This window comes from Nansenia antarctica (genome assembly GCF_963989245.1).
Source record: "Nansenia antarctica genome assembly, chromosome: 12".
Classification (NCBI taxonomy): domain Eukaryota; kingdom Metazoa; phylum Chordata; class Actinopteri; order Argentiniformes; family Microstomatidae; genus Nansenia; species Nansenia antarctica.
Genome location: NC_137682.1, coordinates 15396503 through 15424170, shown reverse-complemented (window position 1 = coordinate 15424170; position 27668 = coordinate 15396503). Strand labels below are relative to the sequence as shown.

Here is a 27668-nt window from a genome sequence, read left to right as displayed (position 1 = left end):
GTGCCGGTGCACCCCGAGGATGTCCCTAAGACGGCCGTAATCACGCCATTTGGACTCTTCGAGTTTCTGCGGATGCCGTTCGGCCTGAAGAACGCGGCGCAGACCTTCCAACGCCTCATGCACTCGGTGCTCCGGGACCTACCATTCCTCTTCGTCTACTTGGATGACATCCTCGTCGCAAGCACCACGGAGGAGGAGCACCTGTCCCACCTCCGGGCCCTTTTCACACGGCTCAGCCAACATGGGCTGATTGTCAATCCGGCGAAGTGTGAGTTCGGACGGAACACCATCGACTTTCTCGGGCACCGGGTCTCCGCAGAGGGGGTGACCCCCCTCCCCTCGAAGGTGGAAGCTGTCGCTGCTTTCCCGCGCCCCAGCACAATCAGCGAGCTCAAGGGGTTCATCGGGATGGTAACCTTCTACTATCGCTTCCTCCACCACATCGCTCACATCCTGCGGCCTCTGTACGATGCCCAGAAGGGCAAGACTCTGAAGCAGCCGGTGGACTGGACGGCGGAGCGTGTCAAAGCCTTTCAGGACACCAAGGCGGCCCTGGCCCGCGCTGCCATGTTGGCCCACCCCTCGCCCTCGGCACCCACTGCTCTCACCACGGACGCCTCTGACTTTGCTGTGGGAGCGGTGTACGAACAGTGGGTTGGGGACGCCTGGCAGCCTCTTGCATTCTTCAGCCGCCAGCTGTCTCCCAGAGAGCAAAGGTACAGCACATTCGACAGGGAGCTCCTCGGGCTGTGGCTTGCTGTCAGACACTTCCGTTTTTTACTGGAGGGCCGCGAGTTTACGGCCTACGTGGACCACAAGCCACTCACGCACGCCATGTCCAAGGTGGCGGAGCCGTGGTCCGACCGCCAACAGCGCCAGCTCGCCTACATATCCGAGTTCACCACAGACATCCAGCACGTTGCTGGGAAGTCCAACCAGGTCGCGGATTGTCTCTCCAGGGCGGTGGTTGGTGCGGTCCAACTGGGTTTGGACTACGCGCGCATGGCTGCAGACCAGGCCGCCGACCCCGCCGTCCAGGCTCTCAAGTTGTCGGACACAGGACTGCGCCTAGAAGAGGTGGTTTTCGGTGACGCAGGGGCCACGCTCCTGTGCGACGTCTCCATGGGTCAGCCACGACCGGTGGTCCCCGCCAACTGGAGGCGCCCCGCCTTCGAGGCGATACACGGCTTGTCTCACCCTGGTAGGAAACCGTCCTCACGGCTGGTGTCAGAGAAATTCGTCTGGCATGGGCTCAAGAGGGATGTGAGGGCCTGGGTAGACACGTGCATCGCCTGCCAGCGCGCCAAGGTGCATCGACACGTCAAGGCCCCCCTGGAGCAGTTCTCTGTGCCTGGGCGGAGGTTCGATCATGTAAACGTGGACCTGGTAGGGCCGCTGCCCCCCTCGCACGGATACACCTATCTCTTTACCATGGTGGACAGGACGACTCGCTGGCCGGAGGCAGTTCCGCTCTCCGCAACGACAGCCCCCGACCTGGCCCGGGCGTTCATCGCGGTGTGGGTCTCCCGCTACGGCACCCCTGCTGATCTCTCCTCTGACCGTGGCTCACAGTTTACTTCAGAGCTGTGGGCAGCGGTGGCGGAGAATCTGGGGGTCAAGCTCCACCGCACAACCGCCTATCACCCGCAGGCGAACGGGCTCTGTGAGCGTTTCCATCGATCCATGAAGGCCGCCCTTCGAGCCAGCCTCACGGACAGCAACTGGCTTGACAAGCTGCCGTGGGTCATGCTGGGGCTCAGGACAGCGCCTAAGGAGGACCTCCAGTCGTCGTCCGCTGAGCTGGTGTTTGGACAGCCGCTGCGGGTCCCCGGTGACTTCATTCCCAAGTCAACGGAGCCCTGGTCCGCCGCCGCTCAGCGCGCCTCCCTGCTGGACAGCGCCAGGACCTTCGTCCCGGTCCCGACTACGCAGCATGGTGTCCCTACTTCGAGGGTGCCCCCGGAGCTGCACTCAGCGAGGTTCGTTTTCATTCGTCATGATGGCCACAGGACTCCACTACGTCCTCCTTATGACGGGCCTTTCCGTGTCATCGAGGCCGGAGCCAAGAACTTCATGGTTGACATGGGGGGTAGGCCTGAGTGTGTGTCCGTTGATCGCCTCAAACCGGCCCACTTGGACCTTGAACTGCCCCTGGACTTGGCCCTGCCACCGCGCAGAGGCCGGCCTCCAGTCCTACCTCCCCTGCAGCGCCCTGGCCATTCCCCCCTCCGACCCCGACAACCCCCCGCAGCTCGCGAGCCCCCGGTCGTCACTGCCCCCCGTCCTTCCCTGCAGGAGGACGTGATGGGCGATGTCACACCTCCTCCCGCACCTCCTGACTTTACCTACGATCGTAGGGGCCGGGCCATACGCCCTCCTCGCCGTGAGGATTTCCAATATTGAGGTGAACACTGGGGGGGCTGGTGTAGTGACTACATTATGGGTTCATGTTCTCCTCTTACTGTTGGTTGTGTAGTGGGAGGGAACCAGTTCTGGCACTAGGGGCAGAGGGGAGGATTATTAACGTTGCAACTTCCTGTTTAGACACAAGAGTTTTGGTGATCGATTTCCTGGTCCTGTACGGAGAGTACAAGTTGTTATTTTGATTAAACAGTTATCATTACGTTGCCTACGTCTTTCCTTTTTCCTCCGGCACTACACTAATGTATTATTATTATTATTATTATTATTATTGTAAACAGTGCACAGTCCTTCTGCACATGCGGGTCTGTTCAGGGCCGTGGAATGTTTACTCTGGAGTCAATGTAGGCCTAGGTCAAATATAGGTCACATTTTAAAACCCCAAAATCGGATCTGTGTAAAAAAATCGGAATTGAGCATCAAGACCTGCAGTGTGAACGTAGCCCTAGTGTGTCTTAAGCAGGTAAAATAGTGTGTCAAATCAAATCTTAAACATTCAGAAACAACTTAATATTTCTTCTTTCATAGAGAAAAATAGACTTGAAATAGGCATGGTATAACTAACGTGATAATCACCACGATCTATCACAACTTTAGCTCTCTTTATGAACCAGAAAATCAAGAGCTCAATATTTATTGAAGTCAGCTGGCAAAACGAGTTATCCTGTTTTGTGATACACTGTTCCAAAGGAAAATAAACATGTTCCCATTGTAATGGTCCTTATGGCAGGCTCTCTAGTGAGCAGTATGTTCGACATTATTGAGGGTTTCATAGGGAGGCCAGCCATGGAAACACCATCCTCTGCCTTCAGAAGTGAAGATAGATCATAACAAGGGTTCCAGGAGGACAATTACAGTTCCCATGAGCTGGTACTCCCAGGCCCTATCACAGGTAATGGGATCAATCAGACGTCTGGCAATCAAACAGCTGCCACTCATCCCAACATGATTGGGTGATCCCATTAGGACTGGGACCTGAACACTCGAGACAGATGAAGGGTTGAAAGGTTGAACACCCAGTTGGAGCACTATTACTTCAGCACAGTGTTGTGAAACTTGGCTGAGGAGAAGGGCTGGAATACCTTTGGAGCCCTTCCATTCGTTGCACGGTGTGCCAATGTACTGTACCACAGTCTGTGTCTGCAACCATGCTATTCTGGGTCAGTGGTCTCTTGTACTGAGAACAACATAAACACCAGCCTCATTTTTAGGCTATCAATCTACAGATTATTCAGTGCACAACCAGCCATGTTTTCTCTGAGGTTTGTGCAAGGCAGCAGGGTTTACCAATGCCTGAGCAAAATCTGTTCAATCTGAAATGTTCAATCTGTCTGAACAGGCAACTTGGAGGATAATAAACTCGCAGCATTCCCAAGCATCTCACCTGTGATTTTTCTATGCTGCCTGTTGGATTCTCAAGAGCCCAGGGCGGAGTTGTTTACTTAATCTGACCTAGGGGGGTAGTGGTAATCTGGAATTGTTCAGTACTCTACAGGCCACAAACACCAAACAAAAACATTGACTCAGTGCCCTTAAAACAGATTACAGCATGCACCCTTCATATTATACAGTTCAGTATTATGGCCCCAGGAACAATGTTTCGAAGGGGGAAATCCCCAGTATACTGGTCCCTCCCTGGTACAGAAAAGGTGGAAACGTTGGGCTAGAAGGAACTCATTAGGACTATTACTGTGCATACTGACTGCTGCATCCTGCCTTCAAATACTCTTGTTCACCCATGACCTTTTACAGGGCCGGCCCACCCAGGAGCCTTTGCTCATTGATTGACAGACGTTGGAATGTAGCACATCCAATTACCTCAGAAAAACTGTTATGTAAAAAGTTAAAAAATAAGTGGTCCCTCGGAGAAGGCATAATTTGTAGCCCACTACTGTGTTTGCCAATACTTTGGTTGGTTGGATATTGCTGGATTGATGCATATGAGTAAACATGGAGTTGATTTGTGTTCTGTTTTGGGCTTTAGTTATGTTTGTATAAGACTGTGTTGTAGCACTGCATCTGCATGGCACACTACTGCACTTATTTTCTGTATTCACCTCATCTTTTTTTCTCCCAATAGGGTGTTCCTGGTCTAAAGGGTGACAAAGTAAGTACATGAATGCCTATATATATATATATATATATATAACAACAAAAGTCATTAGTGCATTAATTTGAATGTTCCTATGAGATAGTGTTCCTCAACTCCAGTCCTAGGCTTATCTGGGCTTATCTGCAAGATCGCACATTTTTGCTCGAGCCCAGAGCTAACATGCCTGGTTCAACTTTTCAAGGACTTGATGATTAGTTGGGGGAATTAAGTCAGGTGGACTGGGCTAGACCCTGCACAACCCTGGGGGAATCCCAGGACAGAAGTAGAAAAATATCATCTCTATTTTCTATGCATTGTTTTGCCTTTGACGACAGTAGAAGGCTTTTGGAGGGACAAGATCCAAATTCCTTGGTATTTTCCCCTTTCACATACTATACTTCTAGGGTCAAAACCATTAAACACATGCTTTTATTTTATTCCCTAATTAAATGTATCCATAAAGTCCATGAAGAATGTAGTTTTGCCATGGTATTCTGTGATTCCCATTTAAAATGCCATGTCACCCTTAACCTCAAGTCTTAGTTCTGAATATTTAAATCCTCACGTCGTTCACAAATCCGTGGCACACTACATTAATGGCTTTACACGAGGGCCTGAGCCGGAGTGCTTAAACGCTTCACTGAGCATCCCTCCATCAAATGGCAGCTGAGCATAAGAAATAACCACACTGTCTCTTTATAAGTCTGAAGGACTTGGGGACCAATCTGCACCCATGTGCTTTTGCTTGGGAAGATTAAAACCATGTCTGAGGTCCCCGGGATTCACACACGAGCTACATAAGCTGCCCTTGTCTTGAGCAATGCTAGTCCAGGCATGGCAAATTATATATGTTACGGTACATGTGGGAATACGGTACATGTGGGAAAACTAGGGTTAGGGTTAGGTGCTAGGGTGCTACGGTTAGGGTGAGGGTTAGGATTAGGGGTAGGGTTAGGGTTAGGGTTAAGGTTAGGGTTAGGGTTAGACATGCCAGCATGTACCAAGTCACCCTAGCACCTAACCCTAACCCTAGTTTTCCCACATGTACCGTATTCCCACATGTACCGTAACATATACATCTCTCCAAAACAGGGCTCCAACACTAGCCGTGCAGACTTTTGCTCCAGCCCAGCACATACCAACTGATCATCAGTCGTCAGTCCTGACAACAAGAAATTGGATGCAGCGTGGTTGGTGCTAGGCTGGAAGGAAAGCCTGCAGACCCAGTAGCTCTTTATGAGCGTACAGAGTTTCTGTATACAGCCGTGGAATTATTTCCTGTCTCCATTTCTTTGAGAGAGACACCTGATAGCTGTTGGTATTTTTGTTGGGTCAATTCAGTTTGTTGTCAATCGCTGTTGTTCTGTCAGATCCCTCAAAATCAATCAATGAACCCTCCTTACCTTCCCCAGACATATTAACACATAAACAAATCCTTCTCAGCACGACACAAACATGTGGGTTTATTTGACTGTCCACACAAGGTAACTGACCGCTATTGCATCCGTTTGCCCCGTCATTCAACCCCAGCAGCTGTGTTTTGATGTTGGAACAACTATTCAATCTCCCGCCCAAAGTTGAAGAAAGCACACTCTGAAATTGTGCCAGTCCACTGGTAGTTCATGAAGGTTTTCTCATTAACGTTGGCTAAGTCAAAAATTACACCAGCAAATTGACTCATCTGAAAAAAACTCATAATCATGAAAAAGAGTTTTATTGAACTTTGTTCAGCAATTACCTTCCTTTGAAACGTTGATGCTCTTTTCAATACTATCATAAGCCTGACTGGGGGGCCTCAGAGCAGCACACACACACACACACACACACACACACACACACACACACACACGGACGCACATGCACACACACTGGGGTTAAAAAGGGTCCAGTGCCCAAAATGTGTTCCCTTCCACGATCATTTTGAACAGAAATCTACTGACTTTTCACTCCCAACCTTTTGTGGTAGAAACATGCCCCCCATTCAAATACACACACACTCACGCACACACAGACACGTGTGTTAAAACAGTTAAAACAGAGTCTCTTGATACTTTTTTACCCCCTCAACTACCCCTCAGGTAGTTCTCTATCCACAGTGATGAACCCACAGGCAACGATCCAGGAGAGAGATCACTGGGGTCTCCCCTCCTCAATAACAGACAGCATGCCTCACCCCAACCCCACGCCACTGGCCCTCTCCCCCACCACTGGCCCTCTCCCTCTCCACTGGCCCTCTCCCCCTCCACTGGCCCTCTCCCCCTCCACTGGCCCTCTCCCCCACCACTGGCCCTCTCCCCCACCACTGGCCCTCTCCCCCACCACTGGCCCTCTCCCCCTCCACTGGCCCTCTCCCCGACCACTGGCCCTCTCCCCCACCACTGGCCCTCTGCCCCTCCACTGGCCCTCTGCCCCTCCACTGGCCCTCTGCCCCTCCACTGGCCCTCTCCCCCTCCACTGGCCCTCTCCCCCTCCACTGGCCCTCTCCCCCACCACTGGCCCTCTCCCCCTCCACTGGCCCTCTCCCCCACCACTGGCCCTCTCCCCCACCACTGGCCCTCTCCCCCACCACTGGCCCTCTCCCCCACCACTGGCCCTCTCCCCCACGCCACGGGCCCTCTCCCCCACCACTGGCCCTCTCCCCCTCCTTTCACTTCTCCCCCCTTTCCTCTATTCACGTCAGTCTGTGTTATCATAAGTGATTTTACTCTCAACCGCATATTGAATATTTGAGGTCGCCTGTATTATTTTTCCTCATCAATGTGTTTTGAATTACGCCTCAACGATTTTCTTCTTTCTGTATGTGATAGTGTGTGGGTGTATGTGCATGGGTGTGTGCACATATATGTGTGGGTAGAGTACAGTGCGCGTGTGTGTGTGTGTGTGTGTGTGTGTGTGTGTGTGTGTGCATCATGTGTCTGGTCTATACTTGCATTTCATCCCAATGTCTTCTCTTGCAGGGGGATCAAGGCGACCAGGGACCGCGGGTATGTGATTTGCTCCGGCTTGTCCTTTCCTGATTGCCTGATGAGTGTGGCTTGGTGTTACTATCTGTCACCCTCGCCAGAATTGTGGAAAAAGATTGTGGGTAAAAGGTTTGAAATGCATGAAATTCCAGGGATACTGTAGTATTACTTTTGTATCGAGAGTTTTAATACTTCTTTTTAATATCTAAATCAGAGATGGCTCGGCCAGAAGTGCAAATACTCAAGGAAAGAACTGCATGAAATCATACTTTTGAGAACAAAACAAAAAACACATTTGACTTGCCTATTGTTATTTCAAGTTGCTAATCAGACATCTTAACTGCAGCTGGAACGCAGGAGTCATGCAGCTGAGTCATGGAGTTGATGTGCATAAGATATCTGCAGAATTGTATACTCAGAGCCTATTTATCATGTATATATATATATATATATATATATATATGCTATTATCTCCTTCTCTGTAATTACTCATGACTCATTTCACATCGAGAAATCACATTCAAGACTATAATTATTTCCAGCTCAGTTGTTTGACATTTCAATAAAACGCACCATCTAAATGATGATAATGTGAGTGCTGTGCCTCGCTTGACAAGCTCTGAAATGTATTACTTTAGTCCAATACCTACCAGCAGTGAGTGAGTTGTTTCATTTGAAGCACTCACTTTTCTCAACTAAAGGCTGAAAAACTAGCTTTCCCCAAAATACAGACTATCAGACTGTGCAGTTTTGTTTGTTGTTGCATTAACTGGGTCCGGTCTCCCCAGGTTCCTTAGTGCATTTATGTTCTATCCGTCATCGTCATGGGTAGATTGCGCAGGGTCATAGTCACTTAAAGTGCCTTTAATTGATTTCCCTGAGGCCAGAGAACACACAGAGGTTAAAAATAAGGAGGAACTAAGACTGTAGGTTTTGTATTGCTGTCAGACCACCAGCAGTCTTCCTAATTATCCAATGCCAGTCCTACGATGGCGCCTGCCCACACTAACATCAGAAGCTGATGTTACTCTCAAACTCTCAAAGTCCTGATTTATTGCATCACTGTTCTGGGGACCATTCTTTTTCCTCCAAATTTGATTTGCGATCTCAAAGCAATAAGACAGCGCCTTTGGTTTCATACCAATGCAGACACATAAATAATCCTCATGACAACTGTTAACCCAAACCTTCAGATGAATTCCAAACATTCTAATAATGTTTCAGTCGCATTTACATTTATACCATGAATGGTAGACACAGTTGATTGCCTGATCAGGTGAAACCTCACAGGCAGTTCTCTTTGAGAGTAAAAAGAAAGACCATTGCCCACCAGGCAAGCATTCTAGATTTTATTAGGTTAAGAAGCACACTTTTCCTTCCAGATAGAATTTCTTGGGTTAGCCTATTAATTTGTACCCTTTTAACCTAGGAAATAGAAGTCATCTGCCATGATGTAAAACCATTTATTTTTTCGGGCACCAGAGAGCAGTCGAAAGAGTAGTCCCAGGAATCTCCATGCCCTCGTACTCTCGTATAAATAAATGTGTTGCAGTCACAATGCAATGGTTTCTTTAACTTGCAATAATGAAATCCCTAACCCTACACTTACTCACTCCATCATACTGTACAGTATATGCAAACACACACACACAGACACACGCACACACACATATACACACACACACACACACACACACACACACACACACACAAACACAGTCACATGCATGTGAAGGACTATAGGGGCATGAAGCCAGACTAGGTCATAAACCAATCTAATTACCCACAAAGATGACATATTGACTTTGTACATTAGATTAGTAGGTTAATGTAGTGGAACCATATTATCAACATTGTCTAAATGAGTGAAGCCGTAATAGGAGAAGTGGTTCTTGTCCTTGACTTTCCAGTGCTGAAGAGTGAGTTATGCCACACTTAAGAAAAGCAGCAGTATAGATTCATAGTCTTAATTAAACACTGATGATCTTATCGGGTTGTTCATATGGGAAATGTCTGATATTTAAATTTAAGAGAAAACAAAAATGCTTATAAATATGAAAACTATGTGCAATATGACAACCCTAGTCGTTTTAAAATAATAGCAAATTAGAAATCGCAAAGAGTTGTGAACTGTATCCCCATTTCACAGAAATGTGTTCCAAGTATGTCCTTATAGACATTGTGCTCCACTGTGTGTGGGGGTCAAACCAAGAGCTCTTAGAGGACCTGCCGACCGTAGTAAGCATGAGAGTCGCCACATGGCCACCATTCCTCCAGGGGGTTTACAGACGGTGACTTCCGTCCCCTGTTCCCCATATGTGAGGGTCACCAGTCTGCTGGCTCTAGGCGTTGAGGGCAGGGCCAAAAGGTCAAAGGCTATGCAAGCGGAAAATAAAATATCAGCTAGTTTACACAAACAAAAGCAGTGTAGCCACTGTTCAGGCTACTGCCAGGCATGACATTTAGCTTGAGTTAATGGCCATGGCTGTCCTTGAGCAAGGTGTGTGGTCTCCTTTAAATGATGATGCCAACTACAGCTGTCAAGTATAAGCCCACATGCAGACTCATGTGAGGTCTTCAAGAGAAGAGTCTGATTTTAGGGTTGTCAGTACTTCTGAATGTCCTCTTTTGTCTAGTGCTTTGGCTTCCTGTCATTAAACAGTCATTGTATTTCAGAGTTTCGATCTTGGAATTCAACCAATAATTTACAATCTTCTCTAACAATGTTGAGGACATTATTCAATTTCCAAGATTTCAATTTTCTTCCACGATCAAAGGGGTTTCGCATTCTGTTGCTTGCCTAAAAATCAGAAGCCCTGAAATTAAGATAAGTCTGATGAGATGCAAAATTGATAACAAGCCTGAGGGTTTATATGAATGTGCAGTACATTTCTTAATTCATTGAATCCATCTGCACATAGGACTCATAATCAACACCACATATATTTCTTTGGGACAATAGCACATTGCATTGGTGGTGGTGGTGGTAGTGGTTTGTGAGTGTGAGTGTGTGTGTGTGTGTGTGTGTGTGTGTGTGTGTGTGTGTGTGTGTGTGTGTGTGCGTGCGTGCGTGCGTGCGTGCGTGCGTGCGTGCGTGCGTGCGTGCGTGCGTGCGTGCGTGCGAGTGGGTGGGTTGGTGGGTGGGTGTACAATTACAATCATCCTGCAGCAGGCATAGACACACCAATAAAATCTACCGAATATCCAGCATCCTAATCAGACGGAAAAACAGAACAAAGGGATTTGTAAATTGTTGGGATTCTCAGTCAACCACCATGTCATCATAACCATTCTCACCCATATCCATGAATGCAGCGACACTGCGGCACAGGCACGCGGGAAGGTATTTTGACTGGGGGTGCTGAGGTGCTGTCTATATACGCTACAGGGAAAAAAATTGCCAGGGAAAAAATTATAACGATTTCTCTCCCTCCCTCTCGCTGATTGCTCGTTCGCTCACACGCACACAGTGGCATAATGACGGGCCCCAATGCACGGGCAATAATAGTTAAGCACGCACGCACCCACACACTACAAAGACATAACGTTAAATATTTTACCAACAATGTGTTGGAATTTACAGTAATTTCCACTCAGCTCACAGTGTCCCACAATGTCCACAAACATGATGTTGACCATTATTACAGACAGCACTCCATGTCGATTGTTATTGCCTCTTAACGGAAGCCCTTCGCTGCCGAAGAATCGGATGGATCTGAATATCAGTTCTAATACGTTTCTGGCCGTCTGTTGCTCTTTCTCAACAACGTCCGACAGTAGAGCATTAATGGGAGTGTTGTTAAGCTCAGCATCTTCTTCCAACTCCACTTCAATTGTTCTGGCTGATTTAGCATTTTTGCTAAAGAACTCAGAGATTCCCTAGCAAGATATGACCATGTGATCACTAACATTAAAACTAACAAACACATTTTTACATTTATTACAAAAAACACATTTATTTTTATTCCCAAAAGCAACAATAGTTATTATATTGTTTTAAATTATTGTTTGAATAATATTTTTATTTTTTAAATTCAGGCAGGAGGAGCTCCTTCTGCCTGCCGCTAGGGGGTGCTGCAGCACCCTCAGCACCCCCCTTCCCGCGTCCCTGCTGCGGCAAATACACTAACTCACACCTAGAGGTGTGGGTTTGATGTACCCCAAAGCTCTCTTTCTTTTCTGGAGGCGGGGCAACACTTTTTTGGCTGGTTCCTATAGGTCAGATGATAATTAATTGTTTCCCACTGCTCAGACATGACTTTACCACATAGGCAGTGTGTCAGTGAGGTTTGACAGTGCTCGGATGTTGTGGCCAAGCCATTGTTGTGTATAAAATGAGCTTATCCAGACCACTGGCATCTCGTAAAAGCATTGGGGATCAATGCTAAGTCCCACTGTCTCCCAGCAAAATGAATCGAACCGTTCTTAATAACTAATAAAGTCAAGCCCAGAGCAGCGTCCCAGTGCCAGGCGGAGCGGCAGCCTCTCTGCCCAGACTCTTTGTTTAGTCACCGCCTTACTAATCCAGCGCTCGTGTGCCCAGTTCCATTTCTGTCTTCAAGATGTGTCGCGGTTGTAAATAACTCAATGGGAAATATTTGCGCGTCTATCCCAGTTACATACGGCGTAGCTATTATCTGTAGTGTAAGTGTATCCGTCTCTTCACCCATGAACAGAAACAGAAGTGAGCTCTGTCTCAGATCCCATCTACTCAATGAGCCATACGTTTTGAATTATCTTCACTCTCTGGATAGGCAGTGTGGGATGGCATAACAATTCTGTTTAAAAAGACAGGTTGTATTTAAAGTTGGTATCCCGGGATGATGAATATCATCTGTGTCCAGCCAAGCAGTAATAAACTAGTCCTTAATCAATATTTTAATATGTTGTATCAGGTGTGTTATTGCGTTGGTTGGAACGAATGTCTGAACCCACACTGGCTCTCTGTTTACTTCAACCCCCCCACCCCTACCAATCCATGTTTCAATGAACCTACTCTATAAATCAACATTCTAACAGAATAATAAACATACATAAAGTGTCATTCACTCCTTGCTGTTTTAAGATAATATGTTTCTATTGCATTTGGCATGCAAAAAGCACACCAACATAGTATATGGAAACTGGAATCTCAATGTCTCAAAATGTATTTGTATCATCCAAGTAACCCTAAAAAGCATGAATACTGAACCATGATGGTCAAGCTGACATACAATATGAAAACCCTGGAATTTAACTCAATGAAACATGTAAGCCCCTTGATGGTATCAGGTCGATTCATGACTAAAGTCAGTGGTCAACTGTAGACTATTGTCTCCTCCTTACAAGTGAGGCATGTCAATTATCCATTGTTCACTTTTCAAGATTATATCACAGCTGTCATAAATATGTTTTGAGGAGCAAATTATTTTTGTCAATTTGATTGAACTTCCAGAGAGAGAGAGAGAGAGAGAGAGAGAGAGAGAGAGAGAGAGAGAGAGAGAGAGAGAGAGAGAGAGAGAGAGAGAGAGAGAGAGAGAGAGAGAGAGAGAGAGAGAGAGAGAGATCATACAACTTGCATTCAAGCCATGCAACCAAACCTGGATTTAATTAAATGGTAAATGTAGAAAAAGTATGGTGAAAATGTAACAATATTTAGGGGGAATTCAAGGGCATTTTCAAAATCAGGGAATACAAATAAATGACAAATGGTTTGCATTGACAAGTGTGGCACACAATAAAGAGAACCATCCAAGCTAACTGCTTCAGAGTAAAGTTTGATGTTGTTGGCATGTAAAATTCAGATTTCCCCTCAGAACTGCTTCCCTTGCCTTGCAGATGAGTTAAACCAAAATGTTGAGTCCATTGCTAGCAAGGAATTGTGAGGAGACTAAACAATGAAACCAGTAGCTTTTGTCTCTTCATGGCGCTCACATTCAATTTAGTGTAATCTGAAGCAGAAAGCTTGACTTCTCCCCTTGGCGTAACTGTTTTCATAACTTTGGATTGTGTTGTGTCTGGAGCTCTGTCTATTGTGTGTTGTGTGTTGTGCCATCTTGTGCTGTCTGTCCCTATAGGGATTGCCTGGTCTGCCTACACTGGCTGCTTTGCACAGCAATCAGATCCTGACTGTCAAGGTTTGTTGGTGTAGCTTAGCTGCCTGGTCAGGCCCCTGGACGACACACATTGGGAGGGAATGCATCTGAAAGCTTACTGCATGCCTGATGACAGATCAGTGCCAGACAGAAACCTATCTAATTAATCACAGCCAATCAATCATTACTGTATCCCCCACTGCTACCAACAATCTCTCACTCGAGGGGGTGTCCTTTCCATTCAAGATGCCAAGGCTCCATTGAAAGCAAGGCAGCTTTTTATAACCCAGTAGTGTGTAGTTGATTAGGACCAGAATTGACATTTTCTAACCAAGACATGGTCTGGCTAATGTCCATTGATGATAAAATAAATGGAAGGAACTCCAAAAGGCACATTAAACGATAAACCAAAGTGGCAAAATGTTTTTAAAGCCCATGCCCATGATTCACCGCAAATCTCTCAATTCAGAGAACTATTTTCAATGGGCTATTTAGTGCAAAATATATATCATGGATTATGAATCATATATATTACAATAAAGACCATTCATTCATTCATTCATATATGAATCATATTTCCATCAAACAAATTCAACTCCCATAATCTTTCTTGAGATGCATCCTTCCAGGTAATACTGATGGACACTGACAGGGAGGTTGCTATAGGGTTACAAGTACAGGGTTACAAATGGACCGTATTTCAGAAGGTCAAGCAGCTCGTCTCAGTGTGTGCAGCTCCCAGGGTCTGACTTGGCACTAAGCTCTACTGTGATGACAGCGCCTTCACAGAGAAGTTCCCATTTTTCCCAGGTCTGCGAGCCCAGTGTGGTGTCCCAGCACCACTGAGGTGGTAATTATGGGGCTCTGGCTCCAAAAATGAAGCAGAGACTTCCGATGCCCTTCTCCACAGTGGAAAAATTTGGATTTCTCCACCTATCCGTGAAGGCGTTGTGTTGGGTCTCGTGACGCAACTCTGCTAATTGAAAACATTTTTTTGCCCTTTGCTTCCTTCCTCCTCTTCTTCTGGGACTTCATCCTCCTCCAACCTCTCTCACCTCTGAACTTCGACCTCTTGACCTCTTCACACACCTGCTCAGATGGTCTTCCCTAAGATCAATCATGGCTTTCTTTCCGCTGACCAGCAGCTCATAAAGCGGCGTCTCATTAAGGTAGTGGCTGATCTTGCTCGTCCTTCTCTCTGCTACCAAAGAGGCCTCTCACCTGACAACTTTTATCTGTTCATTCCTCTGTTTGCATGCCAGCCTTTAGATACTCCTTCTGTCATCTTAGAGGAAAGTCTATAGGGCCGGTTTCAGAGACAAGGCTTAAGCCTAGTCCTGGACTAAATCACACTTTCAATGTAAAATCTCCATTGAAGATGTTTTTTAGTCTAGGATTAGGCTTAAGCCTTGTCTGTGAAACCGGCCCTTAAAAGTATTTCTTTAAATAAAAATAAAAAAATGTTTTAAGGTAACATTTATTATAATCACACATTGTCATGTGTTGCTAAAAAGCTAGCTACTGAAATGAAATGTTTTATATTGGACTACAAATCTGACACCCATAATTTGTATTTGTCACTGTTAAAGCTTAGTGTTGTTGACAAAATGAGACTAAATAATGTCTTAGTCATTTAGCACTTAGCATTTGCTTTATTAAACCCATTGGAAATTCCAATTGGGAATTTTCACAGCAGAAGTGATCCTACACAATATTTCACTAAATCACATAATACTTAACATGTGCATCATGTTTTCAGTCTTACATCGGTGTTATTGACTTAACATCTCCATCATGTTCCATATGAAGGATTCCCAGTTCCCATGCACAATCAATCATTAGTATCTCCACTTCTCTGTTGCTCTACTGGTCTTTGTCTATGTTGCTGGAGCCAATTTGATATACATTAATGAAATAACTTTTCCTGGCAGGGAGATCAGGGTCAGGCGGGCCCACCGGGTCCTCCAGGGCCCCCAGGACCTCCTGGCCCCAGGGGGCCACCAGGGGACACAGGCAAGGACGGGCCCCGGGGTGTGCCAGGTCTGGCGGTGAGTACAGTGGGCAGAACACTTACTTGAGATCCGTATGTACTATGTACTATGTATTACTCAAATTTGCACAAAAACCCCCCCACCTCTGAGTCATGTGCGCGGATCTCAAGTGAGGGTTGAGCCCAATATGAGGACGGTGTTTCTACTGGTACAGCCCATCACTGTCCTTGGCCTAGAGAATGGCAAAGAGAGGTAACCCTTTTAATGACTACAAGGCAAACTGCAACTGTAACCGATTGCCCTTATATCTTTAGCAAAAAAAACACCCGGTTTCCAAGAATCTTTCATAAATCGTTCGATTTATGATTACTCTGTTGCTTTCCATTAAACGTAACTTCTTCCATGTGTTCGAGCCTGTCAATGGCATTGTGCTAATTTATGTACATTCTGCCTGTGAAAAAAAGAAAGAAAAGTATGAAAGCCTGTCAATTATGTTCTGTCATAAAACCCTCACAGGGCTCCAACTGATCTTTGTTCTTTTGGCTCAATGCACAGTGGGAGTGCAAAAATATTAAGTGTTGTTTATCTGTTTTGCTCCAAGTTAGGATCATTATTGTTTTTCAACCCTTCCCAGTTGCTCATTTCAGCAATTGAAGCTGGGTTGTTATGGTTGTTCCGTTTTTCCAAGAGATTAAACTTCTCTTGCTGCAGCTCTCAGTCACAATTTAAATAACTGCTCGTATGAATCATTCTGAGAGAGGGAGGAAGACATTATCATACAAATGTGAGTCACAACGTGAACAGCAAACAATACAGTCATTTCTCTGCTTGGCTTCAGCGGAGCAGTTTGGAAATTAACAAATTAGTCTTGAATGGCCTGTCCTAGCCTGACAAATACGCTAACATACACAATCATATTGTTCTTCTCTCGATTCTAATGATGCTTTGTATAATGACATAATTGAGCAGTGACAGTGACAGATACAGGTGGAGCTGTGTGATAACCATCTTTACAATGGCTAAATTACAACATGGAAGTGCAGCAAATGTACAGAGCGGTTCTTAGGAATCAACCATCAACACTGTCCAAAAAACATATTTAGGATGTGGAATATACTGTCACTGATGAACTGATGAACTGATGAACTGAGTGTTGAATGCTGATGTCCAACTGTTACGAACTCAAACCTTTTCTAGTCTGATGTTCACAGATTGAAGTCTACTTAAGAAGACAACAGCTACAGCGTTTCTTCTTGTTCTGAAATAGTAATGATTGAATGGTTGTGGAGTCCAATCTTTTTATTACTGCCAACTATGCTCTCAAACGTTCAAAGTGGATTATGTCATTGCTGTTCCATTAATTGGGCATTTTATATTTGTTGCAGGGAGATCCAGGCACCACAGGAGAGTTCGGTCCAATGGTAAGCACTTCATTATGTTATGCTATACAGTATACACTTTGGGATGTACTGTATCTTCAAAGATTTTTTTCTTTCTTCAATCAGTTTTACTTATAACCACCTCTTGTTTTTTTGTGGATGTGGTCACTGATGCAGAACTGTATAATCATAAGGCAGCACACTTGTTTGAGAAGATTAAGTTTCACCATGTCTGAATTTGGATCACAATATACAGATGATGGTAAATGGCATATAGAGGACCCTTACTGTGCTTGAATATGGATGAAAAATACCATACTCTACTGTATGTAAGTAACACATTGTTGTTTGGCTTTAGGTAGTCAGATTGAAATGTCTTTGTTCTGTGGTAACAGAACTGACTCAGAATCAGACAGTTGACTGACTGATTATGTCAAATGAATCCAGGGACACAAAAAGCACTCCAAAGTTAGTGTTACCACAGGAAGGGGTTTTTGTGATAATTGCTAAAGGATTATGTTGATATCCCGGTTAGAGTTCTTTTTCTGCAATAGAACATATTGAGAATGAAGAGCAGAACTGACTTGATTACTTCAGGAAATTATACTCAGACCACATGTTATGTTGAGTCTTGGGAAAATTATGACTTGTCACGTTTTTCTCTACTTGGATGTATTAATGTAACTGGCAAACCATCCAACTGTGGTGTCTCTTTAAATAGACATAAGCCTATTTTAATTGACTTTTTTTCTCTCATTCAATAATCAAGCAATACAAAGTATTTTGTCAGAGTAATTTCAGGAACAAATGCTGAAATCAGCTGTCTCTCATGTAGAATATTATACTTGCATTATGCACTAGTGGTTTACGGGAATGTACAATCTTTATTGTAACCATAGTGAAACCCAATGGCATATTTTATGAAACCTTGTTAAAAATGTTTATTTTCACACATGAAATCCATTAAGCAAACTGTTCCAATTAACAGCAATTGGAAACGGCGTTTGGTGTTTAGCAAATAAGGCATTTAATGAAAATTCCCTCATAAAGATGCATAGAATATGTCAACCCGGCCCATATCTTCTAATGCCAAGGACGTGAGGACCGAAAACGGGACAAACAAACACACTGGGCGATATGAACTTTCAAAAGTTCAGGGTGGTGCCAGAGAAGCACAGAGAGGTGCTATTCTTTTTGATTCCATCATCACTGGCTTTTTGTTAGAGTGGAAAGAAAGGGTCAGAGACTGAAGAAATAGAAAGAAAGGGAGGTAGAGAGAGGGAGGGAGATGCACATCCATTGTAAGTCAATTGTCCCACAAGTCCCACAAGACTTTTCATAGCTCTTTGGGTGAAAAATATACCCTGCACACTTTTAATTAATGATTCAAGGCTTAATGTTTCAGCAGTTTCTACAAACTGTGACACTAATGTTCTTTCAACCAGGAAGAATGCCATTATTGGGAATCCATCTGCCTTTAAAGCAACATGAGACAAATATACACATTTTGGTCACCCAATAGCCATACTCAAACTCATTGGGTAGCATTCTGCAGGTTGTCAGGTGTCTTGAGACATTTGGCTAATGTTTCCCTTGTCACCCCCCCTCGGTTCAGAATTACTCAATTGTGGAGATATAAATCCAAAACTAAGAAATTACATTTTTTACTTTATTTAGTTTTAAAGTGCATTTTCACCTCTCAATACACAATACAGTACATCATATACAAACCAACTACATTAATAAAAGACATAAGATAAATAAAAGCATAATGGGTAGACAATCATTTTGACATGGGCAATGGGGAAAGGCAGTGGAGAAGGGGAGGCAAGCTTATGCAGGTTTAAAAGGTTGGTCTTGAGTCTTGGGTCTTAGTTTTACAAAAGTGGTAACTGTTGCTGACCTTCTAACAAGGCCAGACAGGCTATTCCACAGAAATGTGGTAGAATGTTGAGTCTTTGAAGAGGTAAATAAGGTTTTGGGTAGCTGAATTTTTGTATGAAGACACACTGTCTAGAAACAACTTCTAACCCCCTATATGCACTTCATGAAAATCTGAATTCGGTAGATACACTATAAGAAATATTGTGGAGTAGTGGTTCCACTTTACCCTTTTCCCTTACATGTAGATCAGCAGGAATGCCTGCAGTTGGGGTTAGGAGTTGTTTCTGCACAGGGGCTTACAGTACCACTTTGGTACTTTAGGACTGCCTCCCAGTGGCCAGTGCCCACTTGACAAAGCTCAGTGTTTTGATGTAGATGCTGTTGTTAAAGAGGCAAAAGTGAATTCCACAGTTTTCCAAACGCCATCCAGAACATGTGGAGCTGGTTAGAAGGATTAAGCTCTTGTGGAGCAGAAAAGAGGAGGGGGGAAAAAAAGGGAAATATTCTCCGGAATCAATTCGAAATCATCAGTGCCATAAGGTCTTTCTGGGGGAAATTAGGGGGTCTTCTGCTTTCCAAAGGTGGTTTGCAGCCGTGCACACAGTTTTTTCATTTGGGGGTTGAATTTGTTTCAGAAGGCTAAATATGGAACATCAGTGGGAATTGTACATGGTGTTCTATGCCTAACCGAAACAATGTCTTTCCCTCGCTTCATGGTGTTATAGTCCATCATTCTGAAGGGTTAGCTAGGCTTTACCCCTCAACCTATTTATTCTAAGGATACTCTTTGCATATAGATGGGCACTCTCACTGTAGACATTTCTGAAATGCAGTGCATGCATGTGGGGGTAACTCTCCTTTGTAATGAGAAGATACTTTTCAATTTTGGTATCCTTGATATTACATTTCCTTTCATCTCCAAGCCAAACATGAGGCGGCAAGATGTGTGAGTTAATAGCAAAATACACGCTTGAAGGACTCTCAAACATGTATTCTTGTTATGCCGGATGTTGGCATGAACGTTTTTTCATTCTTAAAGGATCGTTGCTGATTTGTAGAATTCGCTTATTAGGCCCGGAGTGACCCTGACTGGAAACAGGACACAAGAAAATGATTTGAAGCAGCAAATGTACAGTACATCTTGGCCCCTCTGAGCCTTTTCTTCAAGAGAAGCAGCTCCTTGCACATCTTTGTGAGCCTTAAAGAGTGCCTGTTGTGTGCCTTTTGATGATGCACAGTTCTTTTTCAACCCGGCAATGAGAGCTGCACTTTACTCTTTTCAACGTCTCCATGTGGCTGAGTGTTTGTGGATGATATCTATAGTTAACACAAACACAAGATTCTACATGAAAGACGGTTCTTAAAACACAGTAATGGACACTTCTGGTTTACAAATGAGTGTCATCTCAGTGTCATATCCAAAGCTGAACACAGAGGAGCAGTGCACAGGCCACAGTGGGCCTCTGGATTTTCCTGGAGAATTTCCTTGACAGTCAGAGGCGCTGAGTGCTCTCAGCTGCTGCTAGGCTAATTAGCTCTTTAGCAGGAGGCCCATGCTTGTGCATACCTGGTGGGTCATAAAGATGTTTACCCTATCCTGTTAGGATTGCTAACAAAGGCTTTTTCAGACAACTACAAGGGGGAAAAAGACATTTCTGGTGGAATGTAGGGGGAAAGTTGTTCATTAATGAGGTTTTCTAATGAGAACAGAAGGTACGCAGAGTAAAGTTGCTGCAACTGAGGGCCATTATAGTGTGAGAACCTGTAACCACTTGGACTTTTACAGGCCAGCTTCCTTAAACATGCAAGCAAAGCGTTTGAAGGCCTGTTTTGGGACATTTGGAATAGAGAAGATATGTACTGTAATGTGTGTCAAGAAAGACTACAGGCTGGAGATTTTGTCAATTAGAGAGCATAACCAGATCAGTCAGAAGAGTTGTTGGTGTTTCAGCTCCATTCCATGCACTGGTTTTGTCCAGGTTGACTGATGATCTGCAGAGCTCCCTGGCTCACACCCAATGAGGAGGGCAGACAGTGATGAGCCCAATTGCATCTTATAGTTAACCTCAACCGATGGCACAAGAATTTCAGTTTCTCCGCAGCCGAACAAGAAGTGTTGATGGACTGATGTCGCCCATCAACAGTTTGTTGATGGGTTCTCATGTCTATAGGCTAAATCTGCGACCAAACTATATTGAAGACAGGTCCGTACATGTGCCTCTGTGTCTGAGTTGTTCCCCCCTGTTGCTCAGAGAAGGTTTTTTTCATGTCTAGTAGACCTCCATCTGGCAGATCCAAAATGGCTCCTAGTTCCAGTGTCACCAGCAGTCAATCTGACTAGCTAATAGAAACTGTCTGGCTAGAGGGAGCTGACACTGTAATCATTGAGTAGGATCTCAATGCTATTATTGCAACATTCTGGCTCACCCTCCCCTGTTGGCCCACAGAGCCATAAAACAACATAGTCACTACTTTTACCAAGTACTAATTTCACCATGACATGTATTTACAAATCTTTTCTCTCAGTCTCTTTTCCCACATGCCTGCTGAAATTCATAAAAGGAAAACAATTTGATTTGCCACAGAAATCGAAGGAAATAAATTAGAAAATAAATAAAAAATAAGATATAATCACAAAAGCTTTCTTTATTCTGCCATCACAAAAGATTATTATTCATGATCTAGCTCAACAGAAAGAAAGCAGTGTGTAATTATTTGAAAAATAAAACAAGGGATCAATTGTAATTCTCTTCTGCCTTAAGGGTTTGTGTTCGCTGAAGCCCTACAACAGGCCGGGCGAGTCACTCCCTTGTGACTGCATTGGCAGAGGGAATTGTATTATTTATTTTAATATTATGACTTATTTTTTCTCTCTCTCTCTTTCTAGGGACCTGAAGGGCCTTCAGGACCTAAGGTAAGAGTTGCACTGATTTCTATAAAAGAAAGAACTAACTATTATTATCTCGTTAATGTTTCTGACTTTGCTGAATTAGAACATGAGTCGTCATGAGTCATTTTCTCCGAAAATGTCAAACACTGAAAAGAAACAGCTGCCACACCCCCCTGCATCCCTCTGCTGGTTTGTCTGGGAAGCTTAGTAGTATGCTTCGATTGATCCTTGGATGGGGACCAAAACAGCCTGTTGGAAGTGGCGTGGTCACTCTCCCTCTAGTGATTGGGGCACAGCAGAGGATGCCGTCCTTCATATAATACGTTTAACCAAGGTCCTCTCTGTGGTGCTGAAATATCCCATAGCACTTATCGCAAGAGTAGTCATGGTAATGCTGGTGCCCTGGCTAAATTCCAAATGTGTCCTTATACTATCATGATCATCCCTTGCTTTCAATTGGCTCCCCAGGTAATTTCTAACCTCGTTGACCTTGTTCTGTCAACGTACATGGTAAAATAATTACTGCTATTTTGAAATTCAGGCTTGGCTTAGAAGAACAAATCTATAGTAATAATTGAGTATTTGAAAGAGACAGATTGAGAGGAGGGGGAGAGAGAACGAACAAGCCAGCGAACAAGGTGAGAGAGCACCAATGCAGGTTCCCAGTGGTGCACACTGTGCTGATGTGAACAGCAGATGTGCTCCATCCAGCCATCAGGTAGCTAGCCAGTGTTTTCTCAACGTAACCCAATCAGACACTTCCTGTCTGCGCTGTCATCTGATGACAGGCCTCGTGTTGCCCCTGGGGCTTGATGACACACTGCTGTGTTAATGACTCATAAGCCAGGGACCCCTTCATTAGCCTAGCCCTGGTTTGGTGTTACCCTTATGCTGAACTGAGGCTGTGTGTCATCGATGACTGATGTGACCCAAATTAATTTAGTTGAATCAATACGAAGACCATGTAAACCTCTTAGATCAGGGAGAGCTATGAGTCCACCAATTCTGACCTAACATGGTAGTTTTAGAATTGACCAAGCCTATGCTAAGCCCCTGGCTTTAAGGTGAGCTGCTACGGAGAAGCACACACAACACACACATGTTAACCGCCATGTAAAGAGTGGGAGCTCATTAAAGCCCACTTGTAACTTCTCCAGAGTCTAAATCATCTCGTCTAGACAAGAACAAGGAGAATATGCAAACATAACAGAAGTCTGTCTCCTTTTCTTTTTTCTTTTTTTCCCCCCCTTTTTACTCCCGTCGGCTCCCCATCTCAGTGGTGCTTTTCCCAAGTTCCCTCGCTGCTTATGTCATCCCTAATCTCACAAGTCTTAAAATATGGCATACGCTGTTTACCCTGGACCGGTCTTGTAAGGTCATCAAACATTCTCAGCTCCCGGAGAGGTAGCATGGGATATCAAAGGCTGTCTCTCCATGTTTGCCTCCGGTTTTATCCCTGACGGTTTGGCGCTGCCGTGTCTCGTGAAGGCGGGCAGCGGTGGTTTTCACGCCCTGACTCAGACCTATCTCCCGCGGGGCCAGAAGGCCAGTGGGATCAGGGTTTAGGCATTTGTCGAGCAGATACGAAGGCCAGCCACAGAACACTAGAGTGGCGCTCCCTGGGTTTTAGTGACAGATCCAAATCTTCACGACTCCAGTGTAGTCTCAAAAAATCTTGAGGCATCAGTCTAAGTATTAGTAATGATGTCACTTTACAACAAACAGTCGCTTCCCACTAAATTGTGATAAAACAGATGACAGCATAGAAAGGCCCATATACATACTGAATTTGTTATGTCTACACCTCCTTGCTCTTTCCCCAGCACACATGCAATGTTGTGTTATGCAGTGAATCTGGTTATTGTAAATCATAATTCTCTGTTCCTTTCTCAGGGTTCACTTGGCTCCCCTGGCGATTCAGGTGTTGATGGATTGAAGGTAAGATCATTATGAGAGAGAAGGACTATATACTACACACCTGGTACATAAGAGAAGGTTAAAGTTACTCCAATAATATACTGTATATCACTCCTCCCCAAAACCCTGCTCTTCAAATATTATTTGTTGGTTATTACGTTAACAGAATGTAATAATAATAATAATAATATTAATTATGAGAAATCCCCTGAGCTGCATCGTATAACCATAATCACAAAGTGAAGTGTTATAATCTTTGCACCCAAGTTTCTTTTTTGAAATTATATTTTAGAGTTTGTATTTACACACAAAAAAGTAAATACAGGTATTGTTGAACACACAAAAAACTGTAGAACACATTTCCCCAGTACAAAGATTCAAGAGTAAAATGGAAAGGGAAGGAATTTTATTTGAATCATCTTGCACAGAAGTTTCTTTTTTGAAATTATATTTGAGAGTTCACTTTCTCTCACACAAAAAAGTAAATACAGGTATTGTTGAAACTGTAGAACAAATTTACCCAGTACAAAGATTCAAGAGTAAAATGGAAAATTACGGAAAGAATGAGGAACCTCTCTGAAAGGCACCATCTTTGTAATCTCTGTGAGCATTTAGAAATATATGAAAGGAGCAGCACGCATGGATACCACGCATGGATACCGTTAATAGGAACCAGAAAGAAGCCTCTTTTTTTTGTAGTAGAAGCCTTACTAACTTTGGAAAGTCAAGTCCTAATTCCTTGCTCATGTGGGGACTGGAGATGCCAGGCCTGCATGAAATAGATCTCTTATGCTGTGCAGTGCTGTTACAACACAGATCAGCTATGGTGTGTAAGCACAGCTCATGCTGAAGGTTCACAGCTGAACGAGCTAGTTCACAAAGACCTTCCACCTCCGTCTTCTAGTCAGCAACAGGTTGAATGGCAGGCACCTCATTGATCTGAGATAGATAGGCCCATTTATAATATGAACCTTATCAGATGGGAATTCTGATCAAATTCCATCTTCATTATGAACATATTTAATCATTGTTATGTCAATTACTACCATACAGTATCTGGGCCGATAGATGATGTATGTGTTTTATTAGCAAAGCAGGGGTACTCCCTATATCCTTAAATACTGTATAGCTGTTTCATGTGAACATTGTAATACTTGAACTGTTCAGAATTGTATTGGACAACCAAATGATTCTCCAATTTCAGTGTCCTCTGTGAGGTTTTAAGTGTCTGCTTGTGTAGAAGGTTAATGTTGTGATGGGCCTAGGGGGCATGGGGTTAATTGTTTCTAGTAGCAGATGGAGTCAGGCTTGTTTCTCAATTAGACCCCATTTGCTCCAGGAGGTCAATCAGGCAGACAACTATCCTGAATCCTATAAATCATAACAATGCTCCGCTCAGATGGCACCCTCCCATAAGGTTATCGGTATCTGGAGAGAAAACCTAATTTTCTCAACCCCTCACTATGGGTCACACACTCTTCTGTAACGTTCGCTGAAGACCCCTAATCAATCATGCCTGGTACAAGCTGGTGACGCTTGCAAGTGATAACCTGCCAACGTTAAAATAAAGGATACACATAAAGCCTACCATTTCATCCTTTCCACTCTACACTCGCTGATTGTCCAAAGTGTACTGTAGTTGTATTCTTGCAGCTAGCTACAACTTAACTTATCTGTTCTACTGAGAATCCGATGATCCTGCAGAGATTTTCAAAGAATTTGGTCCAGCCAAGTTAGATGATTTGTGCACCTATTAACAAGAAGGTAGCTAGCCTGTGAGCTTGCAATTATTTTAATTTGTTATTCCTTTCTAGCTCTGTGATAATTCCTCAAGTTATTATTATGACTTGCTAGGTCCTGAGTGTAGGCTACGGCTATCACTTGGACGGTTGGTTAACTAAGTGAATCATTGTCTCCGGACAGCTGAGCACTTAGCTAGCTTTGCCAAGCCAATTTTTTCTCACCTTGTGTGCGAAATCTTAATGCCCTGTTCACAGGAGGGTTGGCTAGCTTGTGTTCATAGTTCCAGGACTACTGAGCACCTACAAATTCAACATAATTCCTAACTAATTACCTTGTGTAACAAACCTTCAGCTAAATACTGGGATAGTTGGCTAGCTAGCACATTCTTTGTCATTACAACTTGAGCAGATCTGGCTAATCTAACAGTTGATACTATGTTTCATGAGAACAGAGCTAGCACAAAATAGCAACGCAACCAGTTGGTTTCTTCTACAATTTAGTGTAGCTTCGGTGTGGGCAAGTTGTTTCTCTCTAGGGAGAATCAGTTTCACAACAGGACGCCAACCAACATTTTTCAGGAGGAAATAATATTGTCTCTGTTGGTCAAAGGCATGTGTGGTTCCCGAAGCAGAATCCCAACTGGGGTTCTACAGCCAGTACTTTGTGGTTCCAAAGAAAGTAGGTGGGAGTGGGTGCACGCCTCATACTGGAACTATGGTGCCTCAACAGCCCCATTGCCCCCTTTTCGGAATGACGACAGGCTTATGCGGACTCTGAGGCGCACGCTGCAGAGCACACAACGATACTACTATCATCTGCTTTATCTAGGCTTCTAGCTGAAATTGTGCCAAATGCGTGCTCATTCCCAGCCAAACAGTGACATTCTTAGGTCTTACCATGTTACTCAGTCTTGTTCAGAGTTTCCTCCACCCCAGTCAGACACAGCATTGAACAGGTGTCTGCAGGTGTTCTGTCCAGCTACATGGGTTTCATACCATATGTGCCTGAGGCTTGGCCTCAACTGAGTTTGTTCAGCTTAGCCTCCTCCACATGCAAGACTTCCAATGGTGAGTGTCCTCATTCCATCTGGTTCCATCTCGCCATTGGCAATGATGAGTCTCCAGAGACCCTGTCCCTCCGATTCCGGGAATCATCCATGAGCGACAGGTTGTACATAAGTCACATAAACATGCTCAAGCTCTACACCGTGTTTCTGGCACTCAAGCACTTTCTCCCATTCCTGCAGGGACATCATGTCCTAATCAGAACGGACAATACATCCACAGTTGCACTACATCAATCTCCAAGGAAGAACACACTCTCTCCAACTCCTGTCAGTGTCACAGAGTTTGTTGATGTGGAGCAGTGAACATCAGTTGGCCCTCAGGACCACTCATGTGCCAGGAAAGCTGAACACAGTAGTGGACTTACTGTTGCGGGGAGGACCATAGTGAGGGGTCTCCCTCATCTATCTTCAAATAACTTTGGCTTACATTTGTAACCTTTAGCTTCCTTTTGACCTCATGACCTCTCTCAGTGTTCATATGACTTGAATAAGCCACTGTGTGTGTGTCGTGTTTTGTTGTCTATAGGGGGAGGTGGGTTCGTCTGGAATTGATGGAATTCCTGGAGTCAAGGTTTGTGGCACATTGTCATGTGTGCTCTTATTGCTCAACTCATGGCGTTCACGACATTTGTTTGGAGACTTGTTTATTCCCATAAACATGCTCAGTACCTTTTCACCTTGATTCATCCGCCATCCTCCTGCAACCATTTATGTTGACATTCAGCTAAATGTTATCAGCTAAATGTCATTGTTTGAGTCATGAGTTCCATTTACAGAGCTGAACATTTTCATGACAATCAACCACGTCACCACGTCTTCAGATGCCTTAATCAAATTAATGTAAATGTACTCAAATAATGGAGAAGGATATTTCTACTTGGGGGGCTTGATAGCATGTTCAGTGTTATTTCATCTTTTCAACTACATCTTTTCATTTTAGGGTATTGGTAAAACAACAATATAATCAGGTGGAAATATCTATCTGTGTTGTCGGTTGGGTGTAATACCTTGTCTGGAAATGAGAGAGTTTATTTGAAAATGCTGGACGTTTAGAGAACATCTTTGTCTGAGGACGAGGCCGCTGAAACACAAGACCTTATAATCTAATGTGAATTTAACTCCTGATACAATCAGCCCTGAACTGGCTGCCATAATTCCCCCAAACCCAACATTCCCAGAGCTTTGTGTGTTTGACACTCTATGCTTTCTTTGCCAACAGGGGGAGTTGGGAGAGCGAGGTGAAAAGGT

At 44.3% G+C, this 27668-nt stretch overlaps 1 protein-coding gene across 1 annotated transcript in view; it reads left to right on the top strand.

The window, feature by feature from the left end:
- col25a1 (collagen type XXV alpha 1 chain) overlaps positions 1 to 27668 on the top strand; it is a gene marked incomplete at its 3' end in the record, with an annotated part of 165243 nt that overhangs the window by 101097 nt on the left and 36478 nt on the right. Inside the window, exons 4-12 of the mRNA XM_080543435.1 lie at positions 4502 to 4528; positions 7471 to 7497; positions 14648 to 14719; positions 15482 to 15598; positions 16927 to 16962; positions 21692 to 21718; positions 23588 to 23632; positions 26947 to 26991; positions 27640 to 27666. Of these exons, the coding sequence (XP_080399561.1) occupies positions 4502 to 4528; positions 7471 to 7497; positions 14648 to 14719; positions 15482 to 15598; positions 16927 to 16962; positions 21692 to 21718; positions 23588 to 23632; positions 26947 to 26991; positions 27640 to 27666 (423 nt within the window). The remainder of the gene's footprint in view (positions 1 to 4501; positions 4529 to 7470; positions 7498 to 14647; positions 14720 to 15481; positions 15599 to 16926; positions 16963 to 21691; positions 21719 to 23587; positions 23633 to 26946; positions 26992 to 27639; positions 27667 to 27668) is intronic.